Source organism: Rhipicephalus microplus, chromosome 2 (genome assembly GCF_043290135.1).
Source record: "Rhipicephalus microplus isolate Deutch F79 chromosome 2, USDA_Rmic, whole genome shotgun sequence".
Taxonomy (NCBI): Eukaryota; Metazoa; Arthropoda; class Arachnida; order Ixodida; family Ixodidae; genus Rhipicephalus; species Rhipicephalus microplus.
This window is the reverse complement of record NC_134701.1, coordinates 49,860,699-49,879,575: the sequence shown is the minus strand read 5'-3', so window position 1 is coordinate 49,879,575 and position 18,877 is coordinate 49,860,699. Positions and strand designations below refer to the sequence as shown.

General features: G+C 42.2%; 1 protein-coding gene across 1 annotated transcript in view; it reads right to left on the bottom strand.

The window, feature by feature from the left end:
- The window catches only part of LOC119169093 (uncharacterized), a 46,095-nt gene extending 28,578 nt beyond the window's left edge, over positions 1 to 17,517 (bottom strand). The window contains exon 1 of the mRNA XM_037420184.2: positions 17,403 to 17,517. Within this exon, the coding sequence (XP_037276081.2) occupies positions 17,403 to 17,419 (17 nt within the window). The 5' untranslated portion in view covers positions 17,420 to 17,517. The remainder of the gene's footprint in view (positions 1 to 17,402) is intronic.
- Between the last annotated feature and the right edge of the window lie 1,360 nt (positions 17,518 to 18,877).

Genomic DNA, 18,877 nt, shown 5'->3' with positions numbered 1-18,877 from the left:
AAACACAAAAGGTGTTTGTCTTGTCTTGTTCACTTCCATGGGCAACGAGACATGACAAACACCATTTGTGTTTTATTTGTTCCCGTGTTTGTGTTTGCACCGCACTTTTTCTATCTATATGACCAGATGCACCAATCAAGCATTGTAAGTAAAAGTGAACGTCCAACTATGTGGCTGTCATTGGTCGGTGATTGACCCAATAGATTTCTGGTGGAGTTTACACACCACTTCCCATGAGAGCTTACTAACTATAGTGAGACTTCCATCGTTCCGCATTTTTTCACATTCATTTATTCATACAAAAGAACATGTTCCTATCTGCTGACGGGTATATCGAAACTGCCATTATTTGAAAAGCGTCATGACTTATGCCATCACATTTCCCCGAGGCAGCATGAGGAAGCAAACTGTATGTCTCCAATATGCAACAATTTGGCCACCGACTTTTTGTCTTCTCATAGCATCCGTCATGCGTGTGTCCCACCTGTGACCGTCCTGTATGTATTTGATATGTAACCGTCCAGTATGTCTTCCAGCTGTCATAATTTTGCCACCATGTTTATGTCTACTCATGTGTGTGCTTTGTACGTGTCCTATAAGTAGCCTACCTTCATGCAGACCAGAAATTAGGCCAGTTGATAGCCTGTATAGTGCTGCGTAATGGAGGCTGTTATAAGTGGAATGTATTTCAACAAACATGCGAAACTGCAAACTTATTCATTTTCCTTTACACTGTGCAGTTTAGAGCATTTTACAGACAATATTTGAACAGGTATTGTACATCAGCTAGTGGTTGAAGTCAAATAAGAATAACAGATCAGCCTTAACCCGATGAAGCTTCAACCTATCAATATTATTATTAAAGTTCTTACTCTTCAAACATTTTCTAGGTAAATGAGAGCACATTCATTTCTCAAAATGCAAAAACAAATGTTTTAAGTAAGAAGCTCATCACGACAGTAATTTCTGACCATAAGGTTCTTTCCAGGGCATTCGAAACACTATAGAGTATACTTAGCTTTTCAAACCCAAATAAACCATCTGTTATATGATATGTAAAGTATAAGGCAGCGACTTGTTGGATTTTATGGGCTAATAACAAATGTATGCAGCCTTACAGAGTATAAAAGATGGAACAATCATAACGTCAGAACCAACTCAAGTGGCAATCGTAAAATATTGCAATAAACTAGGAATTTGATATAGTAAATTACGAATGTGACAAACGCTATCATTGCACTAGCATAGATACCTGGTTGGCATCAAACTGCAGTACTTGGCATCCATCATTGAAATCAACAGTTTATACAGCTCACAACCAGTAGTACGCTTAATGTAACCCTTGGCTGCTGAACTGAAGGTCGCGGAATTGAACCCCGGCTGTGGTGGCCGCTATTTTCATATAAAAAAAAAGGCTTGAGACCCGTCCACTTAGACATGGTTGCACTTCCCCAGGTAGTCAAAATTTTGGTCCTTCACTATGGCATTCCTGATAATCACACACTGTGGTTTTGTACACGTGAAAGCCAGCAATTCCTATTTTTATTACATATCATGCAAAGTGAAGCAAGTAAAAGTATTAAAAAATGTCACCGATATCCCATTTTAATCCACTGACTTAAGTTGCAATATTTCAAAATACCTGCCTTCTGTCAGTTATCATTAACAATTTCAAACGTGGTTAAGTATCACTAACATATCACATGCTTAGGCATTGGCAAAATTTGGTATGAATAGGCATGACTGTAGGAAATCACTGTATTGCACTTATCGCAATAAATTTCTGAATACAATGAACTAAGGTTACAAAGACATAATAAAATAAAATATTTTGTCAATATTAGAATGAAAATATTAGATTAATATTGGCCAGTTCATGTCTCGCGCATTACTGTCTCAGCTAACCGAACCTTGGGATACGTTAAACGCCATTTACGTCATGCACCCCCTCACGTCAAACTACTAACATTTAAAACACTTGTACGTCCGAAACTTGAGTACGCATCCCCGATATGGTCCCCACATCAAGCATATCTCATCAATGCACTCGAAGCAGTCCAAAATCGCGCGGAAAGATCCATTCCTTCATCGTACTCATATCACACAAGCGTATCACTACTGAAGGCACGATCCGGCTTAGATTCATTGTCATCCCGGTGCCACATTGATTCACTAGTCCTTCTTAACAAGTTCTATTACAGCTCACTTCTTCAGACACCATAAATCTTGGCCCCACCCCCACGCCTCTCCCTTCATACTGGGCGTCACTTACAAGTAACCCGTCCACGCGGCCACACTACTACCTTCTCTGCCTCCTTTTTCTGTCGTTCATCGACTGAGTGGAACGGCCTGCCCCGTTCTATCGCTGATATAACCTGCCCATCATCATTTGCTGAGAAGCTTAAGCACTAATCCACTCTTATGTTTATTTGTGACTACCAATTATATGCATATCTGGTTGATGTGCCTAATTTACAAATGTATATATATTTTACGTATAATTTTTTGTATATATAATTGTGTATTCATTATGTATATATGTCACCCAATTGTAACCACACCCCTTATGTAATACCCCCCTTGAGGGGGTCCTTAAGGAAATAAAAAGTGAAGTGAAGAAAATAATATCCTTGATGTACTACAACCTTATCACAATGCAAAAAGTTCAATTTTGAAAGTGACCAACTTCACAAGACACATGGCATACAAGTCGTGAGGTCACCTTGCTAAGTAGAGTTTCAAAAAAATTGTATGCTGTAAAGAACTTGGAAAGCAGCGCGGACAAATTCAGAGATGTGCTTTGTGCTTGCTATAAAATTCAGCCCTAAGAATAGACAACCACCTTTGTAGACGAGTTATGTGTCCTGGGGGACACGAAGACAATAATGCTATCATCTGCCTAATAAACTAAGAATAACGAAATTTCGGTGGCTACAATAAGTGGGTATGTTTGCACAGAAAAGTTTGTAGCAGTTGCGTTTCTACACAATCCCACTTGAAAAACATTCTTCGAGCATGTATATGCTCCGGGGTATCCCACTCCGAAGTGTAACTGTGCTTTCCATGATTACACATGCAAGGCAGTGAGGATCAGGAAATTATTACTCCCTAGTGGGACGAGCAGTCACTGCTAGCTATCACTAGCCGGCAGTAAAAGGGAAACCATTATAATGTTTGCCTATGGCTTCGACCCATAGTCAGATTATATGCTGCCCATCAAAGAGTAGTAGCTGTGTGCTAGTGCTCACTGTCCTACATGTATAATGATGCAAGCCGCAACTAAACTTACATGCAGGATATCTAAGCACAAGCATGCAAAATTATTTTGGATCTATGCAGAAACGTGGCTGGCTCGTATTTTTAATACATGCATGGGAACCTGCTACAGTCTTTAATAGGTTCAATATTGAATCTTATTCAATGGTACGGGAGGCACTGATGAGTAATGTTGCACATTGTGTCCCCCTGAACACATAGTTATCTGCAAAGGGGGCTTTTACGCTCATAACTTACAGCACTGACTTTTTAAAAGAAAAACAAAAGGCTAAATGTTGAACACCCTGGAATATTGAGCTACTTGAATAAAGCAACCAGGTAGCTCAGTGAAGTTCGCTTTCCATAGGAAAATACAAGCCATGCGCAGCTGTTGTACATCTGCCAACTTTTCCGCGAGCTATCATTGATGACATGCTTGTGCGGAATTCTTTCACACTCAGTTTGCACAAGAAGCATGCATTGGCTGCGATGGAAACACAGGAAAAACAATTTAGTCGCATGAAACTCTTGGAAAAACTGAATTTCTAACTCTATTTACAATGCCTTGAAACAATTTGTCTTCAACTAGCAGGAATTACACAAACTAGATATGTTACAAGATAAACTTTCTTGGTGTTCTTAGCGAACACAGTTGCAACCTTAAAAATAATGTGCAATTTCTACATCCCAGATATGTCAAAACGATGCTTGAATTGCGCTCGTGGATAGAGTGTTGACATGCAAATTCAATGATACGACAACGCACACATGATGGTATGCAATTTCATCAAGTATCAAATGCAAATAACATATGCAATTAACATATGAATTTTATTTCAAATGCAACTAATGTAGCTTTTTTAGGCTGCTCACATTGAAACTATTATATTAATAACGTCAGAAAATAATGTCACTAAAGTACTAGTGTGCGCTGCTAAACTGTGGTCATTAGTGTTAATGATTCTGGTTGGCTAAAAATTCAGTACACCTCACTTGAGCATCTCAGGTAGTCTAATGAAAAAAAAAACTGGAAATACGTTTAGCAAGATTTCAACACCATGGTTAGGCGAGGCGCATGCAATTTTTATTAAACCAAAACAAAATAACGAAATACAAACATAATAGAAACAATCAGTAAAATTTATGGTGCTCGAACGCTTGGATTTTTAACCGAATTGGTGCTCGCACAGTAAGGTATAGGGTATAGCGATTCGGTCGCATTTAGCCATGAAATATTCGCTCGAAGATGTAGTTCACGTTTAATGAATGGCTAAAATGCATGGTTTGTGGCCACATCAGGTAATCTGTGTTGCAGGTGTATACCGCAACTTCGAGTTTTACTAAACGAGCTCCATGAACACCTAAGCGTAAAGCAACCTTTGCGAGCCTTACATAAGACGATACAACACGCTACATACGAACACACATCAACTCGAATATCACGGTAGTTTATAAAGATGCGTGCAAGCGTGGATGAACAGACCAGCTTTCATTCAGCCACTCGCAAGAAAAAAAGCTTCTCCGGTAGTAGTCATAACGAATAACAATACTGTAGCTGTTTATTATAGAACGTCATCATCATCATCATCATCATCATCATCAGCCTGACTACGTCCCCTGCAGGACAAAGGCATCTCCCATGTCCCGCCAGTCAACTTGGTCCTGTGCTTGCTGCTGCCAATTTATACCCGCAAACTTCTTGATCTCATCTGCCCACCTTACCTTCTGTCTCCCCCTAACCCGCTTGGCTTCCCTGGGAATGCAGTAAGTTACCCTTAATGACCAGCGGTTATCCTGTTTAAGCGCTACACGCTCGGCCAATGTCCATTTCCTCTTCTTGATTTCAGCTATGATATCTTTGTTGTTCTCTAATCCACTCAGCTGTCTTCTTGTCTCTTAAGGTTACACCTACCATTTTCCTTTCCATTGCTCACTGCGTCGTCCTCAATTTAAGCTGAACCCTCTTTCTAAGTCTCCAGGTTACGGCTTGATATCTAAGTACCGCAAGATGCAACTGTTATATACCTTCCTCTTGAGGGATAGTGGCAATCTACCTGTCATGATTTCAGAGTGCTTGCTAAATGTACTCCACTTCATTCTTATTCTTCTAGTTACTTCAACCTTGTGGTTCGGCTCCCCGGTTGTTACCTGCCCTAAGTAGATATAGTCTTTTACAACTTGAAGTGCACTATTACCTATCTTGAAGCATTGCTCTCTTCCAAGGTTGTTGTACATTACTTTTGTTTTCTGCAGATTAACTTTAATACCCACCTTTCTGCTCTCCTTGTCTAACTTCGTAAGCATGAGTTGCAATTCGTCCACTGAGTTACTCAGCAATGCAATTTCATCGGCGAAGCGCAGGTTACTAAGGTACTCTCCATTAACTCTTATCCCTGACTGTTCCCATTCAAGGCCTTTGGAAATCTTTAAGCACGCGGTAAATAGCATTGGGGGATGGTATCCCCCTGCCTTACATCCTTCTTGAATGGTATTCTGTTGCTTTCTTTATGAAGCAACATGGTAGCAGTTGATCCCCTGTAAGTTTCTTCCAGGATGTTTATATATACTTCATCGACGCCCTCATTCCGCAGTGTTTGCATGACTGCTGATATTTCTACTGAATCAAATGCCTTCTCCTAATCTACGAAGGCTATGCATAGTGGTTGGCAATATTCTGAGCATTACTCTATTACCTGAATCAGTATGAATGTGGTCGATTGTTGAGTATCCTGCTCGCAATCCTGCTTGTTTCTTTGGTTGATTGAATTCTAATGTTTTCATAACTTTGTTAGCAATTACCTTTGTAAAGAGCTTGTATACTACGGAGAGCAAGCTGATCGGCCTGTAATTCTTCAAGTCATTGTCATCTCCTTTCTTATGTATTAAGATGAGGTTAGGATTCCTCCAAGAATCTGGTACTCTTCCCGTCAGAAGGCACCTCGTAAACAGGGTGGCTAGTTTTTCTAACCTAATCTGTCCATCTTTCAGCAGATCTGATGTTACCTCGTCCTTAGCAGCAGCTTTACCTCTTTGCATGCTCTCCAAGGCTTTTCTGACTTCGTCTAATATTACTGGTGGAGTGTCATCTGGGTTACTGCTAGTTCTTATAGTGTTGAGGTTGGGGTTGTCCCGGCCACTGTACAGGTCTGTGTAAAACTCTTCCGCTATTTTAACTATCCTATCAATATTGGTGGTTATTTTGCCTTCTTTGCCCCTTAGTGCATACATACAATTTCTGCCTATCCCAAGTTTCCTCTTCACTGCTCTGACGCTTCCTCCGTTTTGCAGAGCACGTCCAATTATTTCCATGTTATACCTTTTTACATCGGATACCTTACGTTTATTAATACACTTAGAAAGCTCTGCCCGTTCTATTTTGTCTGTTGTACAAGAGACTTTATTGCTTTGACGCTTTTAATAATATTCTTCGTCTCCTGGGACAGCTTGCCAGTGTCCTGTCTAAGTACCGCACCTCCAACTTCCACTGCACCACTTTCAGCCTGTACCACTTTCATCTTGTATCTCTTATTGAGTGTGAGTTTAATAACGATACCCACCAGTTTTTCATTAATGCTATAGTATTCCTCTATGTTGCCAGCTATGTTACTGTGAATAAGGGACCCCACCCCCGATTCTCTTCCGTCTCCCAAGCCCCGATAGCAAAGGTCGTGCCTATTCTGTAGCACTGTGTAGGCATCATCTGTCCTTATAGCCTCAGTGAGCTCTATTATATTCCATTTAACACCCTCTAGCTCCTCGTATAGTACAGCTAGACTTGCCTCACTAGATGAGGTTCCAGCGTTAAACGTTGCCAAGTTCAGGTTCCAATGACGGCCTGTCCGGATCCAGAGATTCTAAGCACCCTCTGCTGCGTGCAGATGTGACCGCCGCCGTAGTCAGTTGCTTCGCAGCTGCTGGGTACTGAGGGCCGTGAGTTAATTGACGTATGCATGTGGGAGGTACAGCATCTCGTGGAACGTACTGCATCTCAAACTGGCCCCGCCGCGGTAGTCTCGTGGCTAAGGTACTCGGCTACTCAGCCGCAGATCGCAGGATCGAATTCCGGCTGCGGCGGCAGCATTTCCGGTGGAGGCGGAAATGTTGTAGGCCCGTGTGCTCACATTTTGGTGCACGTTAAAGAACACCAAGTGGTCGAAATTTCCGAAGCCCTCCACTACGGCATCTCTCATTATCATATGGTGGTTTTGGGACGTTAAACCCCACATATAAATTAATAAGTCACGTTCACTTCAATAATGCACAATAAATATGACAGGCTTACGTGCCCTAGCCATGATCAATGACTACAGCTAACAAACGTTCCAGAATTATTGAACAAAAATAGTGGTGGCAGGGCCCCCCTCCAACGCCATTCTATCGGAAAAATTGTCATGGTGGATACTGGAAAACATGGTGGGCGTAGTGGAAATAATAGTGGGCATGGTGGAAATTATGATGGATATGGTGGGACGTAGTGGAAAATATGGTGGATATGTCGGGACATACTGGGTGGTATGGTGTACAGATGATGGGTAAAGTAGAAATGATGGTGGAAAGCAGAGGCTAGATAGAGGGCAATAATGGGACACTCTGCCCACCATTGGGATAATGCTGGGAAGCAGTAAGCAGATGATGGGTGGGCTTATAATGGTGGGCAATTTATATAGTGTACCAAGCTGGGATCTGTACACTACATGTTCTACCACCATGATTTCCACCAAAGGTTAGGCCTACCGACCGAGCCCGTACAATTGTGTTATCCGTGCTTCCGGGTTTGAGAATACACAATTTCGACAATTAGGAATGACAATACAGCACAGCCACGGCATCAATTGAACTAACTGAAGCATTTTTCATTGTGTATGGTGTCCGCTCAAGAAGCAACAAACATCGATGTGACGCGATTCAAGCACTCCCAGAGAACGTACGTCTCTTCTCACCGACAGCCGCCGGTCGCACTTGCCGGCACTTCTCTAGCTTTTGTGCGAGATCTCAGACGTGGCAATTCGTATACTTGGGGAACCAATATGATAGCGTAATGTTTCCGGCACACTGCATTCGTTTTGGCCAAGCCGTTATGTAGTTGTTGCTTTATCGAAAGAGCTACAGCATTGCGCTGGCACGACCGCCCTCTACATTGCGCGAAAAGTATCCCAATACTCAATCAAATAAATTAGGCGGGTGTATCTATGGAATGAGCCTAGAAGCGTCATAAAGCGTGAGCAGACGTCGCCCTTTAGAACGAGCGCGAAACGGATATTTAACTTGGCAGACCCCGCCGGTAAACTGTTGCTGCACCCCCGTCCACTTGGTTTTTTTTTCTTGCGGTTGTGAATTGTAAAAAAACAAATATAGCACTGGTGCCGTTACAGTGGCAATTGTTACAGGCAGCAGTTGCTTGTGTTTAATAAATGTGCAATTTTTAGTAGCATGTGCAGATCTCGTCTATGTCGTGTGCCCGACAAACATAACTGAAGTTGAACCGTAAATGTGTATGCGAACTAACTATTAAACACACAACTAACCTCATGTTGGTATGGCGCAGTGGTTGGTGTCTCCGAATGGGAATCCGCAGGTTGCACGTTCGATCCTCCGTGGCATTTTTTTTACGGGACGGGTGTTTTCTTATACCGTTTTTATAGAATTCTTTTTCATTTTTTGTGGCAGCTCGTCACGGTGATTCTGACACCATTTCGCGCTCAAGCGTTGCCGGCACTGCAGCACCCACCATATCCCACCATGCGTCATGGTGGGCGTTTCCCACCATTCACCCACTACATTAATCCACTATAATGGTGGGTGGTGGTTTACACCATGCCCACCATTCGTTTTTTTCCGATAGCACTGTCGACAGAGACGGGCGCCTCCCCAACCCAGCTCAAATGTGCCACCGAATTCTAGCCGCGTCTACTGCATGCGCTCCCTGCTTCACACTCCATAACAAAGAAAAACTCCTCCATGCTTAATTTCGCACAACTTTGCCTTTACCCTGATGAAATGCTACAGACAAACAGGCTCGCCACATACACAAAAGCTCTATTATCATGCACTAGGTACAAAAAACGTGGCAAACGTGCTGGTAACAGAGCGCCAATTGCAGCAATGTGGTACATACCTGGCGAGTGCTCCACGATACGAAGCCGCACGCCCTCGCTTGAGTGTAGAGCGTCTTTGTAATCAGCAGCACTTGTAGAACACAGAACACGAACACAGAACGCAAGCACACTTCAGACACGAGAGAAATTTACTCAAACACAACCCTTCAAGAGGTGGTCTTCGGTCGAGCAGCGGGTAACACGCCCAATCGAGTAAAATGCTTCCAGCCGCGCAGACGCACACCGCATTTGCACATCTTAATTTCCTATTTCTGACTAAACAACTTTATTACGACAATAAAATATGTAAAATTCAGGCGTAACAATATGTAGATATAAACTATATAAGTACGTAAACCGTATGGTAATTAGATTTTTTTAAAAAGAAAGAAACTTGGAGCACTTAACGCGCGAAACTTGAAACTTCTGTTGAAGGTACACATTGAACGCGATTCGAAACAAACAAATGAACAACAGTGGTAATAACCGCCACAGAAGATTCATACATAGTAAAATGAAAAATATACAATTGTTGATGCAGACATATACATGCGAGATTTTATTGCTACTGTAATGGCTTTATATCACACAGATATGCCAAAGACAAAGTAAACAATGTGGGACGAGGCGCATATATATATATATATATATATATATATATATATATATATATATATATATATATATATATATATATATATATATATATATATATATATATATATATATATATATATATATATATATATATAGCCACAATACGTCCTTCTCGTTATGTTCCACGGGCGTCCGCTTGAGAAAGCCAAACGGATGTCAAAATTAAATCCGACATTCGTATCCTTCGGATGTCCAAGAGAGTTTCAACGCCCATTGGTATCATGCCCTCTGTTGGCTGGTCAATCACAAGGACCCTTCAAGACGCCTCGCGTGCTGGAGCTTGCGCCTTCAAGAATTTGACCTAACAGTTATCTACAAGTCCGGCTGTGGGCACTCTCATGTCGATTGCTTTTCGCGCGCTCTATTCGCAACGATATCGAGCAATGATAATACCAATGGCCATTTTGTTTTCGTGTGGCCAGAGAATCTGAGTTGGTCCGACAACAGTCGAAAAATTCAGAGCTTGGACAACTGATCAAGTACCTAGTAGCCACAGTTCGTGTCCACCACGGGCATTCGCACTTTCAGGGTAATTTCTTCGCAACGGCATCCTTTACGAAAAAACTACAAGCTTTATGCGAAATTTTATCTGCCAGCCACGACGAGCCTTCCTTCGGCCACTTGGGATTTGCGCATAACCTTGACCGGATTTGTTCTCACTAATACTGACCAAAGGTCACCCTGCAGGATGTCAAGCATTACATTAAAATGCGTAACTATTGCCAGCGCCGTAAAGCCCCACCTCTGCGCGCCACTAGTTTATTGAAGCCTGTTGCACCACCACCACGACGGTTTCAAAAAATCAGCATGCACTTGCTTGGGCCCTTTTTGAATTCACATTATGACAACCGCTGGATCGTAGTCGCTACTGACTATTTGACAAAGTACGGCGAAACTAAAGTCCTACAAGGCACTGCCAATAGGATTGCGCCTTTTTTCATTAACCACATTGTCATCCGCAATGTAGAAGCCACTGGGTTTATCAATATTCAGTGACGAGACGGAGGCTTCGCAGGCCTGTGCGCAGTGGTCACCAGATTTGCAAAATCCTGGGTAGGGCGTAAAGATTGAAATGCATGTGAACTTCTATAAGCGTTTTTCATCAAGAAATATGGTAGTGATTGAGTTAGTTAGACGTCTGTTGACTTATTTATTTGTTTATTTATTTATTTATTGACTTAATTATTTATTTATTTATTTATTTATTTATTTATTTATTCACAAGTACCTTTCAAGTTTGTAATCTTGAACTAACGCCCTTTGTAGCCAGCTGCATGTATCCCTCACTTCTCGTGGTTGGAACATATATTGTGTATGTCTTCAAATTTCAAATAAAGTTGTTAGTTGCGCTTGTAGTTTTTTCGGGTCCGTCGTGTCATTTTTTTGCTACTTTATGAATTAGATTCGGCCCCTACCATCCCAGGAACAAGTCCATCGGTTCTGCCTGATTATTACGTTCTCCCTCCTGCTGCTCACGCTCCGGCTGTGCTTCGTTCGATTTTTGATGCCTTCCGGGAAATTGGTTCTGTTCGACGTCCACCAGAGGTGCATCCGCCGAGCGTGACAGCCGTGATTCCAGAGTCAGTTCCTCTTCTACATGCTGCAAAAGTGCTTCCGGTAGTCACGTCTACGCCGACTGTGCTCGTTCCGATTCTCTGCACGGTCTCTTCATCGGTGGCGCTTACCCGTTCCCCATCGGAGCCTCATCATTGCCTGCTTGTAAGGATTCCTGCTTTGCCGAAAGTGCACGGGAATAAGCTTCCTCCTAATGGAGGGGAGAGTTCATAGGCCTTTTATTTTGATCCACCAAACTGTTGTGTGCATCTTCACTTCAGACGCCTTCTGTGAAATTGGCACCAGTACAGGCATTTGCGCCGCAGCCTGAAAGGTGACAGTCAATATGCAGACATCCTCTCTCAAGGAGGGGAGGGGGGTTCCGATGAGATGTTACTGCTGTCAGGGTGCCTTACTGTTGTATTTTCGATGTGCGTGCTCTACATTTCTTCTTCATCACGCATTTTGTATATGCATTTTGCTTTTTCTGCATGGCGTTATGTCTTGGGACCTCGCATGTTCTGTATTTCAAGGAGGGAAGATGTGGTGTCAAGGTTACGGTTTTGGCTCGAGAACCGGTTCACTGGGGCCAGGGGGCGCACCACCTATGTGTATATAAAAAGCCTGCAAGGTAAGCTTCATAATATATATTGTCCTGTAAAGAGTTTTACCCGGGTCCCGGCTGCGTCACCTCTTCTGCTTCCCGACCGGTGCTTCAGCCGCAACGTCCCACGATTTTCCGTGCGTCTTTTCCGACGCACGATACATCAACATTCATTGGGATTTTGTTTAATGAATAGAAAAGCCCTTAAACTCTCTTTTCGGAATCGGGCAGAAACGCTTTATGACGGACCTGTGCACACAACTTTGAAAATGACACATTCTTTATTATTTTACGTAATTGTTGGGGTTCTAACGATGGATGCAGTTATGAGGGAGGCCGTTGTGGAGGGCAGCAAAAACGTCGAGCCCCTCGAGCTCCGCAACGTGCAGGTAAATATAAGTTCTCGGGATGCATATTACCATAAAACATAAGAAAATACCAATGGAGCCATTCTATTCATAACAAACCTGTACCTGCGTTTGGCGATGAAGACATTGGCATATCTACAAGGTTTGCTTCCGTTATGCAGGTTATGTAAGGCAAGTCAAAGTAAGCCCTTTCGTTAGAACACTCAGAAACATTTAAAGGCTGCATTCTTGTTAGCATAAAACTTGGTGCGATAAAGGAACTCCAGCGGCTAGAGACAGATCATCATCAACAACAGCAGCCTGCCTTTGCCTACTGCAGGGCAATGGCCTCTCCCATTATCCGCCAGTCAGTCCAGTCTTGTGCTTTCCGTTGCCACGTTAACCCCAGCGAACTATTTAATCTCATCATCCCATATAACTTTCTGTCTCCCCTTCTTTCGTTTGCTTTCTCTGGGGATCCATTCAGTTACGTACCCTTAAGGACCAGTGGTTATCCAGCCTACGTGCTACATGTCCAACCCATGTCGGGATCTTCCTCTTGATTTCAATTATAACAACCTTCACCCCGGTTCATCTCTTACTTACTCTGTCCTCTTGTGGTCTCTTAAGGTTACACCTACCATTTTACTTTCTATCGCTCGCTGCATCATCCTCAATTTATGTTGAACTATCTTTATAAGCCTTCAAGTTTCCACTCCATTGTAAGTAGTGGCAATATGCAGCTGGTATGTACCTTCCTTTTATGGGTTAGTGGCAGATTACCAATAATGATTTTAGAATGCTTGCCGAACGTGATCCATTTACCCTATTCTTATTCTTCTAGTTATTTCACTCTCATGGTTCGGCACCACGGTTACTACCCATCCCAAGTAGAAATATTCCTTTACGACTTCCAGCGTCTCTCGACCTACCGGAAAGTGCTGTTTTCTGCCGAGACTGTTGAACATTACTTACTTTTGTGCATTTTATTTTTGAGACCTACTTTTCTGCTTTCCGTGTCCAGCTCTGTAGTCATGAGCTGTGATTCGTCCCTTGAATTACACATAAAGCAATGTCATCAGCGAATCGCGGGTTACTAAGATACTCTACATGAACTCTTATTTCTAACAGTTCCTAATCTAGGGTCCTGAGAACCTCTTGCAAATACGCGGTGAATAGCATTGGAGAGATTGTGTCCCCCCGCCTTACACCCTTCCTTATTGCAATTCTGTCGATTTCTTTATGGAGAACTATGGTGGCTGTAGATGCACTGCATATTTCTTTCAATGTGTTTGTGTAAGGTTTTTCGGTGCCCTGATTTCGCAGTGCTTGCATTACTGCTGATGTCGCGACCAAGTCAACAGCGTTCTCGTATAGAGTATGTATAGGACTTGGTTGTTTTCCGCGCATTTCTTCATTACCTGATTGATAGTACGAATATGATCTATTGTGGAGCGCCCTGCACAAAATCCTGCTTGGTTTTTTGGTTGATTGGACTGTAATGTCGCCATAATGACGCCTCTGATTTCTTTGTAGGATTATAAGCGGTCTAACAAGAATAAACAAGAATTTATATTTTCAGAAGCCTGGAAGGCGATGTGAGCTTCTTACTAGCAGAGCTATTCAACCCTATTTCACACGCACGAATGCTTTCCGCCACTCCTTTTTTCCAGAGTCAATAGAAATGTGGAATAGCTTACCTGATTTGGTTGTGCAACAAACGACGTCAGTCAACTTTAAAGCCACGTTAGACAGCTTTCTCTGCAGTGATGATTGCTAACTTCCGGTACCAGCATTTGTTTCTTGATTTTTAATCGGCATAGTCACTGCTGTTTGTTTCTTCTTTTCCTGATGATGATTATTCATCTGTTATTCCTATGTGCTATTCAATACTGCTTTATTGTGTGAATAATGTGTATTATGTGACAACCTTCCTGTAATGACCCCATGCACGGGGCTGACAGTATCAAATAAATAAATAATAAATAAATACTTATGTTAGTTTTTATTTTTGTAAATCGTTTGTAGAGAACGAACAGTAAGCTGATTGGCCTCTAATTTTTTGAGTCCTTGACGTCGACTTTCTTACAAATTAAGATGATGTTGGCGTTCTTCCAAGATTCTGGTACCCTTCCCGTCAAGAAACACTTCGCATCTAAGCTGGCCAGTTTTTCTAACACAATTTCTTAGTCTTTCAGGAGGTTCGTTGTTATCTTATCCTCACCAGTGGCTTCGCCTCTTTGCATTCTTTCTAGGGGTTTCCTTACTTCCCTTGTCATTGCTGGTAGGATGTCGAATTCCTCTGGGCCATTATTCTTTCTCACAATATCATCCTAGTTCTTCTGACTTCTGCACAGCTCTCTGTAGAACTCCTCCGCTGTCTCGACTATCCTATCCTATTGATTATGACATTGCTTTCTTTGTTCCTCAATGCATACATGCGATTTTCGCCTGTGCTCAAGTCTGCTTTCGAAGCTTTTAGGGTTCTGCCACTTTTTACAGTCTGCCTAATTCATTCTATGTTATACCTCCCGATGTTGGCTACTTTACGCCTATTGATTATCTTCGAAAGCTCCACTAGGTCTACCTTGTCGGTTGAATTTATGGCGTTCATCATTTGTCGTCTTTTAATGAGAGATTTTGTCTCGTGAAGAGACGACAAACGATGAGATAGTTTGCCAGTTTCCTGTCAAGTGACTGCACCTTCAACATCAATTAAAAGCTGTTTGACGATAATGGAAGTTTATCGTTAATTGTGTCAATGCTAACGTCGGTTATCTAATTTAGTGCCCCGAATCAATTGTGATGCAACACTTTGAATTCCTGTCTAATACTCTCAGCGCCAGTTAAATAATTGACTTCTTGCGTATGAGTTTTTGTTTTGCTTTTTTAAATCTAGGTCAAAACGAGCTCTTACTATTCTATGGCCACTGCATCTGATCTTGGCAACTAATTCTACATCCTGTACAATGTCCGGGTGTACCCACAAAATGAACTCAATTTCATTTTTAGTTTCGCCATTAGGACTTCACCACGTACACAAATGGTTAGCCCCGTTTTTTGAAGAAAGTATTCAAGACCCGTCAGTTATTACTTTCTGCGAAGTATACTAATAACTTCCCTCTAGAACTTTTAGAGCCGATGCCATATTCCCCCCCTGCAAAGTATCCGGCCTGTTTTTTTGCCTACTTTGGCATTAAAGTTGCCCATCGGAATTCTATACTTTGTCTTTAATTTGCTAATAGCTGACTCTAGGTCTTCATAGAAGCGTTCAACCACACGACCATCATGGCTCAATGTAGGCACGTAGGCTTGTACCACCTTCATATTGTACCTTCTTTTAAACCTAATTATATACTTGCCCCCTTCCCATCTGATGCTCTAGAGCCCCATATGTTGCAAGCGATATTCTTGTGAATGAAAAACCGCACCCTAGTTTGTTTCTGTTAACTAATCCACGGTAGGATAAGACGCGTTCATTCTTCAGCACTGTAAAGCCGTTTCCTCCTAACTTCGGTGAGCCATGTTAGATCCCATTTAACACCCTCTAAGTCCTCTAATAGCACAGCTAGACTAGCCTCACTAGATAGCGTTCTACTGCAGATGGTAGTCAAGTTAAGATTCCAATGGTGGCCTGTCCGGCCCCACGGATTCTTAGCACCCTCCGCTGCATCACAGGTCTGATCGGCACTTTGGTCAGTTGCTTCGCAGCTGCTGGGGACTGAAGGCCTAGGGCTAGTAGCTGTGTTGATGGCAAATGGTGGCCAGGTAATGCTCCAGGGTGCCCAATCTTTCGCTGGTGAGGGAGTGCATTACCGGCAACTGATCTCCAGTGAGGCCGCACCTCAGATCTTTTTTTTTTCGCCTTATTTTTTAACGATTCGTTCCTCCCACATTTTAAGAAAATATACGATCGGGATTGATTCAACATCTCTATTTGATCCGAATTTAGTCATGGCATGCTAGGTTGCTGCGCCATCTCTAAGAAGGGGTTCTGTTGCACTATACTAGCACTGTACAACACCACCTTACCGCCCATCAGCTCTCAACTTCACCTGACTAGTAGCTTGCGTGGCCTTCTTAACTGTTTAAAAACAAAACGAAAAGCTCGCGTGTTTCTGAACTTCTGACCCTGCGATCTTAGGCCAGCTTAGTGCCCTAGATGACCATCTTTTTCACGCGTTTATTCTCTACTAACTTCTCCCCGTCATGCTCAAATTTGACATTGGTGGTTTCAAAGTGTCTGCAATGTCGGAGTTTTGTTGATTTCGAGTGTTCGCACTCCTACTTTGACGTTTCCTGTCCACTGAAGAGTTGCACGCACCCGTTTCGCGAACTAATCGGGTACTTCTATGTTATTGTTACGTTGAGCGTATACGTTGTGAGTGGTTGGAGTGCATGAGAATCAAACGCGAAAAGTTTCGAAGTGCTAAGGAATAGACAGGCGCTGCCTTCAAGAATATATTTTGTTTTTGTTGGCGCATTCTAAGAATTAAAACTTTGGTAAATCTATAGAAAAGTAGACAGTGGCCCTCAGTCGGGAGTCCGACATACGTACCAGTAATTACATCTACGGTTAGCCTAGTAGCGTTAAATAGTGGATGAGAAGGTAAGGAGCGAATCATTTCTAGTTCAAGAAAGCGGTGAAAAGCAAGAGACTTCGTAAGAAAGTAATGACGTGTTAGCATCACTCACCCAAAAGCGTTGGTTCAATCAGACGACTCGCGGCACCATACTCATACACAACGATAAGTCCTCGCAACATGTTCTTACCCAAAGGAAACTATAAACTCGTATTTTGCGCAAAAAAGTGCGAGTAGGTTTTTAGAGCGACTAAAGAATAGGATAAAAATGCCGAAAGAAGGGAACTAGTGGCAGAAATTTACTTACCCTGTGCCTGAAGTCATTCTTGTGCCTTGCCAGCAGAACGCTCACCGAGTCTTCGTTTTCGGCACAGCCAGAAGCTTGCTTGCTTGCTTGTTTGTTTGCTTGCTCGCTTGCTTGCTAGTTTCTATATGCTTTGGCTCGTACCCACTATGGGGGATCGGCCATTAAACCGGTGCGTATTGTGATAGGGAAAACTAATTGCTAAGTTTTGAAGAAGAAAAATAATTATTGAGTCATCTAGGAAATATATTATAATTCTAAGGTGACTTACGAATGAAGTAGGTAAATACCTAATAATTGAAAGTGATAAATGGACGGTAATTTTAAAGAACTAGAACTTAATTAGGTTTGAAAAATATAAAAAACACGAAAAACAACAAGAAAACCTTTTTGTGTCTTTGAAAAAATTCACAGAGTGCTACGCAGACACTCCACTCCTGTTGCTGTCGCCCAGAGAAGGATCCGCAAGGAAAATGATATTTTCAGTATTAAGGATAATGTTTATTTTCTGAACAAAGTTTCTACGTTTTTCTTCCTGTGGCCTGTGAAATGTCAGCAAAAAATGATCCATGTTTTCTGGCTGTTGACAGTAAGAGCAAAAGGGAGATGGCATTTGACGAGACCTCGGTAATCAGAAATCAAGAGGTATTATGCAGCTTCAAAATTTTGTGATGCACACTTACAGTTTGCGAGAGGGGCCCATTAATTATTCCAAGCAAAAAAATATGGCCGTATTCTTGAACTGGTAATTTAATTTTGATGGAATCCTGGAATAAAGAATATTTACGAAATCGGTATTTATAGAAAAAAAACTGGCATCAGATACAATGGACATTGCAGGACCATCTAGAGACAACCGTGCGAGGCAGTCAGCCATTTCACATATATATATATATATATATATATATATATATATATATATATATATATATATATATATATAGAGAGAGAGAGAGAGAGAGAGAGAGAGTACTACGCACGTTGGTTTTGCACAGCATATTCTGACTGACATTTCGGCTGGTGCACCAGCCGAAACGTCAGTCAGAATATGCTGTGCAAAACCTATATATATATATATATATATATATATATATATATATATATATATATATATATTGTGATGAGTGAGACAGACACAACACCCGTTCGTCGGGCAAGCTGTTCTATTCTGCCCCTTCTTCCTCGCTGTCCAGCCCATCACCCACAGCTGCCGCGCCGCTCTTTGTTACATTCGGCCGCACTGTGGATATGACAAAGAAAAAAAAAGAAATTACAGTCCATTGCACTTGCAGCGGTCCAACTGCTTTTTTCAAGCACGACACATGCACGGCAAAGTTGTTTCTTTTGCGTTCATCGAGTGACGTTCACATCTGAGGTGTTCACACGCCAGGTATTTTTTCGTACACGCTGAGTAACTATAAATGGCCCGTCCAGCTTAGGGAGTAGCTTCTTGCCGGGCCCGCTGGTGCTCCTTTGCA